The following is a 10,965-nucleotide window of genomic DNA, read 5'->3' on the forward strand; positions in this document are numbered from 1 at the left end:
GATGTCACTTCCGCTTGATTTGAAACTTTATTGGAAACCCTCAACAGTAACAGTGGGCCCTCACTCTGCTGAGATAATAATAATAATAATAATAATAATAATAATAATAAAGAGACACGTAGGAGCGATATTCAAAACGGATTTTATTATGTTTGTAATAGTTTGATTAACAGTCCCCTGCATATCTGTACACTAAACTACAATAATTACTCTAAATATGAAATTACAACCATTGGACAACTGCATGAAAAGGAGTACATTCAATTATATGTATATATATTTTTTAATTAATTTTTTTTTAACGTATTAGTATTTCAACAGTGGAGTAGCACAAGTTCAGGGTGTCTCTAGTGCACATCGAGTAGTGAGTGGCTTCCACATCTAGAAACGCAAAAAAGATGTAGTAAACCATATTTTAAATTACAGGTATGAAAAAAAATCATTCATCTCATGTTTACCTATTAATGTGCTTTCTTTGCATTGATATTGATACAGTATTATATTGGCAGGTGAGAAGCAGCTGTTGGATGCACACGTTGTTTGTTAGATGTACATTTAATATAATTTCCAAAATAAAATATTAATTTGTACCTTTCTCCATAAATCTCATTATTATTTCTCATTACTTTTGCCATTCACAGAAAAGCCCCCCTGCTCTTTGATGTCTCCTCTGAATGAATGTCCTCATTTGTTTAATAAAAAATAATAACAATAAGTAAACATGTATTTTCCTCCATGTGGGCTAATTAACACATCACATTATTGTGTCACTTCTATCCTAGACTGATGCAAGCCACTACCAATAATATTTTCAGTAATATACTTGTTTTAAACTTCATAGTTGTAATCATACGAACTTCTGTGCACCTTTTCTTCCCATCACATTGTAATGCGAGCTAGCCATTTGGTTTATTACTCTTTAAAATATGTAAATCTACCCTGGCCAAAACACTGGAGTATATACAATGCTATTGATGTGCCCTATGTACAATCAAAACTGAGTCACTATCTCTGTGATTGTACTCTAGCAAACAGAAACATCAGTGTGTCTTCAGTAGGTCTGTCTACTATTTAATCGTTTGTCTTGATGCTTAGGCCCAGATCTGGAAGGCAAAGAAAATAGACATTACAAGATATAACCAGACAGAAACCTGGAGTAATCACATGTGCCAGATCAGATATCATACCCGAAGAGTGTGGTCCCAGGAACCTGTGCAGAAGGCTGTCCCATCAGGGGAAACCCGCAGGGTGCTGACACGGTTCTCGTGTCCAAACAGAATAGAGACCCGTGTTCCTTTGAGAACATCCCAAACATTAATGGTGTAGTCGTTGTAGCCACCAAACAGTAGCCGGCCTGGGGAAAGAGAGGGCACACCCAAAATGTTTTAACGGCATTATCCTTAAGCTCAGTACAAACAACGGCGAAGGTAAATATTCTATATATCGTACCACTGAGCGAGAAATCAACACTGGAGACACCAAATATGATGCTGTCTTTGGAATAGATAGCCACTTCCCTGTCTGCCCTTAGGTCATACAGGCGGCACTGTAACAAAGGGGAGTGTTTTCATTTTTTTCTGTTTTTTATGGTGCAGTGTAATTATGATTAATTATCTGCAGCACGCTGCACATGAAAACTGGCTTCACCAGTCAAAGGTAACATGAAGAAATCAATTCTTACTGTAGCGTCATCCGATCCAGATGCAAAAGCGTCTCCGCTGGGATAGTATCTGTTAAAATACAGACAGCAGTAATAAGAAATCAATTTTTAAAGCTCTTACATGTAAGATTTGAATACTTCTGACTTATAGCAACTCCTAGTGGTAGCATAAGAAAATGAGACTCAAGATTTTAACATTTTTGTTTGCAAACAAAAATATAGAGGCCATTACAATAACATAAAATATGTTATGATAATGCACACATGATGAGGCCTTTAAAACACTTCCTTTTAATGCGTAATTATAAATAGAAAAGGCACTCATCTTTACACTTACCTTCTCTACACTTATATTCAGGAGCCATTACAACGGGGTGACTTACCGTACGCTATTTATGTCTGACTCGTGAGTTTCAAAGGACTGAATACACTGCCCTGAACGCATATCCCAGACATTGGCCTTCTTATCACAGCCCTGCCAATGAAAGCAAAGCAGAAAGTGTCAAAAATTTCAGTGTTTAGCCTCTTTAAGTAAGCTGTACCGAAAACTGTGCAGAAAGTGTCCTCACCCCCGAAACAAACGTGTTTCCGGTTTCAGATGGGGCCAGATCCAGACACAACACGTCTGCAGCGTGTCCATGGAAACTCTGTAACAGCTGCCCACTCTCAACATCCCATAATGCACATGTTCCATCCCCGCTGGACGTCAGGATCTTGAATGCATGCGGCAAGAGAAAAAAAAAAAAGAAGTCGTTACAGGCTATCATGTAGTTGTAAATGGACTGCCTTTGCAGTGTGACACCTCATGTGACCAGGAAGTCAAACTTGTAAATTATTAACAAAGTATTGGAGCTCTCACTGGAATATAGAAGGAAGTGATATCTGATTGAGAGAAAAATAAAAAGGTAGCTTGCAGCTACTGTTTCCACAGGCATTTTACCCATGATCCTCAGTGGTTTTTAGAGTGTGGTGACAGTTTTCTCACCTGCATATCCGAGTTGGTGAAGCTACAAGCAGACAGGTAGTTTGTGTGCATGGCCACTGACTTCTTCTTTGCCGCTAAGTTCTCATTCTTGTCCAAAGACAGAGGATAAACTGAGCATTTATTGTCCAGGCCTCTGCAACAGAGAAGCTACACACTTTACCACAAAAACAAAATACAGAAAAGCAACAAAAAATACAGCAAAATACAACCAGATCTGGATCATTATAGAGAGTAACGCACTCACCCACAAGCTACAGCGCAGCCAGAGGGGGCATAGGCACAGGCCATCACCCAGGTGCAAGGCATTGTCACAGCATGTTCCTATAAACATCAGAAGACAAGGCTTTTGTGCTCGAGCCGCACAGGGAGAATTCATTATCCATAATCAAAGCAGAACAACTAGCTTTGGTTTGTCCCATGTAGAAAACTTTAGAAAACACTTTTACACAATTTCAGTTTTTATCATCTAACTCTGATGTCTCCTTCATAAAAACAGGACAGTTGGATTTACCATCAGCACACAATAGATATATTGATGCACAAATCCTATGTGTCACTCCTATCTGATCTAAAAAAAAAAATTATATCTAAAGCAAACTTATTACCATCATGGAAATTTATATTATTTTTATTGTTATCGATTCAAAAGCAAAAAATACAAATATCTAAGAATACGTGACCCATGAAAAGTAAAAGTTACCTTGTTGGTGGTGAAAGCGTCCCACACAATAACTTTTCCATCCTGCATCAAAAGATAAAAAAGGTTTGTACACTTTTGAAAACACATGCCACCAACAACAAACTTGCTCTGCAGTCAGCTGGAAACGAGACTAGAGGTTTGTGACCTGTGAGGAGCTGACGATCCTCCTCTTGTCCTTGCACCAGTCCATGCACAGAACTTTATTCCCGTGCCCCTTCAGGGTCCTCCGGGTCTTCATGACAAACTGGCCAAGCCCCTCCACCTTCTCTGCCACCTGATGTACTGCACAAACACACATGTATATTATACATTAAACATGTCCCCACATTAACACTCGTGGCAGCAGCCAGGATTAAACTACAGCAGGCCCATCTAAATGGAGGAATATTGAATTAATCTATTTTTAATCTGCCATGTCTCAGATAGCCCGAATCACATAAAATATGCATCAGAAATGACCTGTGCTTGATTTTCACGTTTTTATTTCACACTCTTGCTTTAATTGTCATATTGTTCAGATATTATGAGTAAAATATGAGTAAAAATAAATCAATAAATAAAAAGAAAGAAAGTAAAGGAAAACAGTCCATGGATGAAACATGGATGAAAGTATTAGGCTATGAAATGGGGAGGCAAACAAAACAGCCTGCCCCCGTCTCTTGACAAATCGGTGACATCGGCGCCGATCGGATCGATAATCTGCTCCGCCAAATCCCCCATCTCCGGTAACACCGGCGATCTTTGACTTCTGGCGGAGAAACGTGAGGCTATGAGGAGACGTTCGCTGTTATCCGTCCCGTCACAGGGTAAACGCAGAATTGAATCAGGGCCTCTCCATTTTTTTAGCACTCACGCTCGACATCGTGCAGCTTCGCTCTTTCCTCCTCCAGCTTCGACTTCAGCGTCTCCGACTCCGTTTTGAGGTGAGCCAGAGTCTCGTTCAGCGGTACCTCCTGTGTCGCCATTTCAGGGGTTGGAGGGGATCTCATATATTTCCTTTGAGCAGGAAGCGATCGGCAGCGAAAAGGCTTAGAGCAGAGCTAACAGCTGATGCTGCTGTCATGACGTCAGAGGGCGAAGATGCTCCTCCAGTTTCCAGGGGAGGAGGATCCTGCATCCCGGTGATGCTGCCGCACACACACACACAGGATGCATCCCCTAAGCAACACTACACTCAGCTTAATAATGCATTTTTTTCACACTGCCCACATGAAGAGAAGGGACAAGCTCGTTTGCCTGAAAGGCATTAATGTGGCAGAGGGAGAGGGAGAGAGGGCTTTCTGGCATTTTAAGATGCTGAAATGGAGCAAAGATGTTTTCATTTTAACCAAAAAAGAATTACTGAGAAAACAAGTAATATTGTTTGTTAAAGTAATTTTATTCTTCTTCATTTTTTTTAATGAGCTGTTATGAGTTGGTGATTTGGCATGCTATTTTATTAATTCATATTACTTCATTTTCACATCTTACATGCTCTGATTCAACTACAGGACACACATATAAAAAAAATACACAGTGAGCATTTAATTAACTCATATTTTAGCCTTGCTGTATTTTAACCTGAGTATATGATAGTATAAAATAGGTTTGCATTGGTATAGCTTTAATCCAAGATAATGCCTTTATTCATTTATTTAGCATGTTATTGAAATTTAAATAAAAATGTACACACACACACACACACACACACACATATTATATACAGTACACAAGAATAAAATATCATTGCTATGTCGTGTTTGGTCAAAATGTTGCAATGTTATTCAGTTGTTCTTTGTTTTAAACATGTGCTGTACAGGGTTTTAATGAAAGTGCTTAAATATTTATATCTACAATCTAGTGCAACTTTAAACAGACTGACTAAGACTCAGCATAAGGAGTAAAAATGTCAAAGGATCTGTGTGTCAGATCCTGTTGAGGAAGTCGAGATGAAGGCTGTTCGGGACCTGCAGCAGCTCCAGAGCCTGTGTGGACGTGCAGAATGGAAACGTGACCTGGAAACGATAATCTGCATCCAGCATCAGCTGTGCGGAGCCTTCGTGGTCTTGGAGCAAAGACTGGAATGAGAAATATATTGACAGCTTAGTCAACTGTATTTATTTTGGCTAGGAGGGTGTTTATATTTGAAAATGAACAGCTGGGCTCACCTGAACTTTGCGGACAAACGATGATGTCACTCTTTTTTCAAAATCGTCAATGGGCGTGTACGAGTTCAAAATTTTGACAATCTACAAATTTTAATGTTAGGTTGGAGTTTAGTGCGAGATTTAAAAATGAAAAAAACAAAAAAAAACACCAAAACCACATTTTAAACAACAGATGGAAGTACCTGAACGGGGCTGAGTTCAGAGCATTTTTCAATGATCTCCTTGGCATCATCATCAGTGGATTTGTTGACTTGCAGTAACCACGCAGTTTGAGCCAGTGGCTTCAAAGTATCCATAGCATTCACGTTTTGAAGTTCCTTCTCTTTCAGCCACTCTTCTAGATAACTGATGTTGCATCTGAAAAGAGAAAGCAGCTGTTAAACTAAACTCTCTTTGAGTTGTGTTCAAAGCACATACCTGATCTGCGAGCACAGACCTGATCTGCATCCCCTTCCTGCAGGAGCACATGTCCTTGCGGAGCATGATGTTGTTAAGAGTGATCGCAGCCACGAGGTAGAACAGCTGTTTGATCACTTGTTTGATGAGGCCCTGGTCCAGACCATGGTGGTTCATGGTGGAGTGGAAGACAGTTAGATGCTGGAGGATGGAGGAGATGGTGTAGGTCTCTGATTCCTCATAGAAGCTGTTGGAACGCTTCCTGAAGCCCGTCGGCTTCATGCTAGAAATCCCCTGTAGACTCTCGTGCTCCAGCATGCCGGGTACTAAGAAAGTGTAGAAGTAGGGTTTAGCTTACTCATAAAAGGATTTTTTTGCAAAATATTACATTTGAAAAAACATTACCAATAGTGGGAGTAAAAGTCTTTTGCATGACTGAGATAAACCGATGATAGATTTGGATGGCCAGATCGCTGAGAATCTGTCTGTGTTCCGACAAATCGAAATTCTGCAAGCAGTTTTTTTTCTGGCGAGGTGTACTTTGCTTCAGGAACTCCTTTTGTTAACAGGATGGAAAACAAGAGCATTTTAATATGTATATGATATTATCAACAGACAGAAATGAAACAGTAACTACTGATTTTTAAAAAAAAAGTAAATTTGTACTTCCTCCCCGCTGTACTGCTTCAGACAGTTGAGGAGCTGGTGCGTGTTTGAGAGCCAGAAGGACAGGAACTCTAAATCTTTTTGATGACTCTAAAACAGGAAAATGTTGTTTACATTATTAGATATAAACAATACCTCAAAATACATCAATCCATTCACCAGTCTATCCATATATATCCAGGGGAACAGAGAGGTGTTCCCAGGCCAGCCAAGAGATATAATCTCTGCAGCATGTCCTGGGTCTACCCCACCTCCTCCTGCTAGGAGTTGTTTCTCAGCTAGCTTAACCCCACCTATCTGGGGTGCAAAACCCCAAACGCGAATCTTGAGCTCAAGAGTTTTACTTCCTGGTTAAACAAGGGTTACAAAAATAGTTAACCTTACCACGATGACTTTCTTGACTCCACCAATGATTGCATTCATAAGGGACTTTAGTTTTGCCTCATCGTTCAGGTAGTCCGCATGGCGGATGCACATGAAGAGGATGTAAGCTGGCAGGGTCGGGATCATGTTGACCGCCACGCCTTTGAGTTTCAGATCTGCGAGGAAATTGGGACGAATTTGTCAGAGAATATGGTTTATCCATTCATCCGAGTTTTAATACCCTCACTCCTGCTCACATCCATGGATCAAATAGCTTATATGATTATTAAATAAAAGGCAGGTAACATGGGCATATTGCAGACATAGTGCAGGGGAAGAATACCCAGAATGATGTTTTCAATGAGCCTTGGTTCATCCTCTCTCTTGTACTCCAACATGCCAAGGTAATCTTTGGGAAGGGTGGATGCAGTTTTTTGTCTCGCTGTTTGAGAAACAATAAATGTGATGAAAAAGTTGAGACAGCTTGTATGGACTCGATTTCTTTGTTTACATGTGGCGCAGGAGCTCCAGTGCTACCTCTCTGTGACGTTTCGAGGCTCTTAACTTGAGTCTGAAGTTTCTTTATTAATCTGTCTTTCTGGTCGAGCAGCTCGTCAAAGTCCTGAATCAAAAGTGGAATCAGTTATTGGTTTACTCTCACTGTAACCTTCTACCCTTCGTACGCTCAACGCACCATGTTCTCAGCAGTTAACCGTGAAGTCTCCTCTCTGAGTTTGTTTTTGACCTCATTCTCCATCAGCTGCTGTCTCTTCAAGTGATCATTCTCCTCTTCCAGCTCCTCTACTCTGCCTTGAAGCTCTCTCTTCTCCCCCTCCAGCTCTTCAGCTTTTTCCTCAAAGTACCTAAAAAAAACATCCAAAATCAGGATGAACCAGATATGACCATCACTACTTTAATCAAGAAAGACATCACTACCGCTGAGTAATTTACCTCCGTTGTGAGCTCTCTTCTGTAATCTTCTTTTGAAGATTGTGAGAGATCTCTTTGTTTTTTTCTGTTGAATGACATAAAAATAAAAGAGCAAGTTAAAACAGTAATCTGCTTCACTGCGAGACTCCTGAACAAAAGAGTGTACCTGTTAATTCTCTTTTCTGCTCCTCAACAAGGCCTTCAAGCTCTTGTTTCTGTCTCTGCAGCTCTGAAACCCGCAGCTTCAGCTCCGGGATCACCTGCGAATGAAATTAAAGCAGACGTCACAGTTACATTCTGAAGCTCGCACCTTTAACCCGTGACGTATCGAATAATACGTGCAATGACATACTGAGTTTTCACTGCTGAGTCTGGACACTTCTTGGCAAATGTTTTCATTGACATTGCTTTTCTCCTGGAACAGGTTTTGCAGCTTGCTGTTCTCATTCTCAAGGTGGTCCACTTTCAATTTCAAGCCCTCTACTTGAGTCTCAGAGCTTTCCTTCTGCTCCCTCTGGTGGTTTTCTAGAATCCTGCCAACAAATGTGAGACATTTAACAAATTCAAGTACAGACACCCAGAAGGAAAGCTGCACGTTTCTGTTAATAAGAAAGTGGTTTGCTACGGTTGAAAAATGAAGACCTGATGGCTTTTTGCAGGCGTTCAAAGGCTGACAGCAAATCTTCAACTTCATAAATCTTCTCTGATTCGTCAGAAGTCATCCTTTGGAGAAACAATGTGTCAGATTAAATGACTAATAGAGATGAAGTGAGGAAACACAGTGCTCAAAATATCTGGATTACCCCAGAAGAACTTCCTCTTCAACAACACCTTCAAGAAGCTGCCTTGCGATCTCACTCACTTTACCTGCAGAAAACATTCAAGGCTCATCAACAAACGACTTCTTTTTCTTTACACAAAGGAGATTATTTTTTTACATAAAATTCTATACACACCTCTTGCTTGTTCCGACTGCTGCTTCATCTTTCTCTCCATGTTATTTCTCTGATTTTGCAGGTTGTTCAGATCTCTGCGTAGCTCAGGAATTAGTTTGACATGCTTGGTGAGCTGGATGACCTGCTCCTGCAGGTCTGAGTTCGCCTGCGCCCCCTCTTCTAACTTTCTCTGCAGGATGACTCGTTCTTCTTTCAGCCTTTTTATCTCCTCTTTCAGAGTTGCCACCTCGGCCTCGTGGTCCTGTCTCTGAATTTCAATGTTGTTTTCCGCGATCCTTCAGAGACGAAAAAGCTATCTGATTAAACCAAAGAAGCTGGGAAAATATTAGCTTAAATATTTGCTCAACCATGCTGTACACCAGCAGTGTTTTTCTTTTTCCCCTCACACTGTCCCCAAAGTTCTTGCTCATAAGGGGAGCTATATAAACAAAATTGAATTGAATTGAATTCTGCAATTGTTATACTGGTCCCACCGCTTGAGATCAAACTGGGCTGTGTGTTGCACATAAACTAAAAGGAGTTGGAACCCCAGCTGTAGATGATAAATCTCACTTTTTAAATACTTACTTTCTAAGCCTTGCTTCATTTTCTTTTTCTTCCAGAAGGTTCCTCTTTACTTGATCAAAGGTCTCTGAAAGATTGTGAGGCCGGTCACAAATGTGACGCAAACGCAGTCACTGTGGTGTTTATACAGAAATGTCAACTCTTATTACCTTTGGCGTCTTTGGTAGAAGCTTCAAATGTTTTCTCCAACTTCTCCTTCTCAAGGTTGAGAACTTCTACTTCCTTTTGAAGTTGTGCGATTGTCTAGGCAAGAAAAACAGGTTTTCCTAAAGGATCTCAAACAGAGCGCTTCCTCTGCAAACAAAAATGCAGCAAAAACACAAACAGACTTCAGGCATCAACTTCAATACTAACCAAACTGGCATCTTCTTTAGCTTGCTTCTCTCGTTTCTCTAAAGAAGCCTTCTGGTTGGTTGATTTTTCCAGCTGTGTCTCCAGACCCTGAAGCTTTTCCATAGTTTGGGAGTGTGAGTTTGCCAAGCTTGTCAACCTTTCCAATAATCCACGATTCTCTTTGTTCTGTCAGGGAACACATTAAATTACATTATCTGCAAAAAACAAAAAGAAAATCACAGCTAAAATTTGTCTCGAAGCACCGTTACCTGCTCTTCAATCTTCTTTCTGAGCTGCTGCACCCGGTAGGAGAGCTGGACATTAAGCACGAGCCGACGCATAGTCTGAAATCGCCGTCGTGCCAGCCACGCTCTGGCATACTTCTGGATAACCAGCGCTTTGTGTTCTTCTATCATCTGAGGTTTACATAAATCAGGAGGTTACATTCAATTTGTCAACAATATTTATTTTAGTGATGAAAATGATTCGTAAACTGTCTGTTACAGACCTTCTTGTATCGTTTACGAGCTATCCAACCTCGTGTGAAGGCCTGGATGGTGATGGTTGCCAGACGCACTACCTGGTAGACCTGCCTCAGGCGGTAGCCTCTCCAGTGTCTCTGTATCACCAATGCTGCCCAGCCCTGCTTCAGTGTCGCAGCAGTCACTGTTTTACTGAAGGTTTACAAACAAAATAAGTGTATATTCATTTTATAATCTTAAGAGGAATCTTTACAGGATGCAGGTCAACAAAACTCAAACAAGTGAACGGTTCTAACCGGATTGTCCTCTTTCCACGGACATACTGCTGGAGAATGATGGCGGCCTTTCTTAGGGCCAGGTACTTCCTCCTCTGGCTCCATCCACGAGCATGTTTCTGGATGGTCTCACAGGCTCCTCGAAGTCGGTCCAGACGCAGCTTCTCGAGATAAGCTACCTGACCAGCTCTGAAGAAGATCTTTGTCCGGCCAAACTTATACTGGTTAGAGTCCTGGGGAGCAAGCCATGAGGACAAAGTGATGCACGGCCATGAATGACACTTACATTAGTGAGTGCCATATGATACAACATACGTGAATCAACCTCTGCAGCACATTCTTGCAAGTCTGTTTCTTGTCATTGAGGTCTGCCTCCACGTGTGACATTAGGATACTGTATCTGCTGTAAAACTCAATGTATGTCCACCTACAAACAAAAACCATGCCAATACTCAGCATGATGACATGGAGTTGAACATGCTATAAGTTGTAATTATGCTGCATGAAC

The 10,965-nt window shown here is 40.9% G+C and overlaps 2 protein-coding genes across 2 annotated transcripts in view; both read right to left on the bottom strand.

Moving 5' to 3' along the window:
• Positions 1-130: 130 nt before the first annotated feature.
• On the bottom strand, positions 131-4,473 carry gnb5a (guanine nucleotide binding protein (G protein), beta 5a). Its single transcript, XM_005727987.1, has 11 exons — positions 4,199-4,473; positions 3,491-3,627; positions 3,346-3,387; positions 2,890-2,966; positions 2,646-2,778; positions 2,230-2,373; positions 2,044-2,135; positions 1,682-1,730; positions 1,450-1,546; positions 1,188-1,354; positions 131-1,103 (listed from the first exon to the last, which is right to left on the bottom strand). Exons 1-11 carry the CDS (start codon positions 4,332-4,334, stop codon positions 1,092-1,094), a joined length of 1,086 nt encoding a protein of 361 aa, XP_005728044.1. The 5' UTR covers positions 4,335-4,473; the 3' UTR covers positions 131-1,091.
• Positions 4,474-5,032: 559 nt separating this feature from the next.
• Positions 5,033-10,965, bottom strand: part of myo5c (myosin VC) — a 10,957-nt gene continuing 5,024 nt past the window's right edge. The window contains exons 18-40 of the mRNA XM_005727988.1: positions 10,773-10,884; positions 10,479-10,690; positions 10,209-10,374; positions 9,970-10,116; positions 9,722-9,886; positions 9,517-9,610; positions 9,371-9,434; positions 8,804-9,078; positions 8,651-8,714; positions 8,490-8,570; positions 8,200-8,380; positions 8,014-8,107; positions 7,869-7,932; positions 7,612-7,780; positions 7,455-7,539; positions 7,261-7,359; positions 6,939-7,093; positions 6,555-6,644; positions 6,294-6,444; positions 5,929-6,214; positions 5,675-5,849; positions 5,493-5,573; positions 5,033-5,402 (exon numbers count right to left, since the gene is read on the bottom strand). Coding sequence (XP_005728045.1) covers positions 5,250-5,402; positions 5,493-5,573; positions 5,675-5,849; positions 5,929-6,214; positions 6,294-6,444; positions 6,555-6,644; positions 6,939-7,093; positions 7,261-7,359; positions 7,455-7,539; positions 7,612-7,780; positions 7,869-7,932; positions 8,014-8,107; positions 8,200-8,380; positions 8,490-8,570; positions 8,651-8,714; positions 8,804-9,078; positions 9,371-9,434; positions 9,517-9,610; positions 9,722-9,886; positions 9,970-10,116; positions 10,209-10,374; positions 10,479-10,690; positions 10,773-10,884 — 3,163 coding nt within the window. The 3' untranslated portion in view covers positions 5,033-5,249. The remainder of the gene's footprint in view (positions 5,403-5,492; positions 5,574-5,674; positions 5,850-5,928; positions 6,215-6,293; positions 6,445-6,554; positions 6,645-6,938; positions 7,094-7,260; positions 7,360-7,454; positions 7,540-7,611; positions 7,781-7,868; positions 7,933-8,013; positions 8,108-8,199; positions 8,381-8,489; positions 8,571-8,650; positions 8,715-8,803; positions 9,079-9,370; positions 9,435-9,516; positions 9,611-9,721; positions 9,887-9,969; positions 10,117-10,208; positions 10,375-10,478; positions 10,691-10,772; positions 10,885-10,965) is intronic.

Source organism: Pundamilia nyererei, unplaced genomic scaffold (assembly GCF_000239375.1).
Source record: "Pundamilia nyererei isolate P.nyererei 1_Seehausen unplaced genomic scaffold, PunNye1.0 scaffold00027, whole genome shotgun sequence".
In the NCBI taxonomy this organism is placed as follows: Eukaryota; Metazoa; Chordata; class Actinopteri; order Cichliformes; family Cichlidae; genus Pundamilia; species Pundamilia nyererei.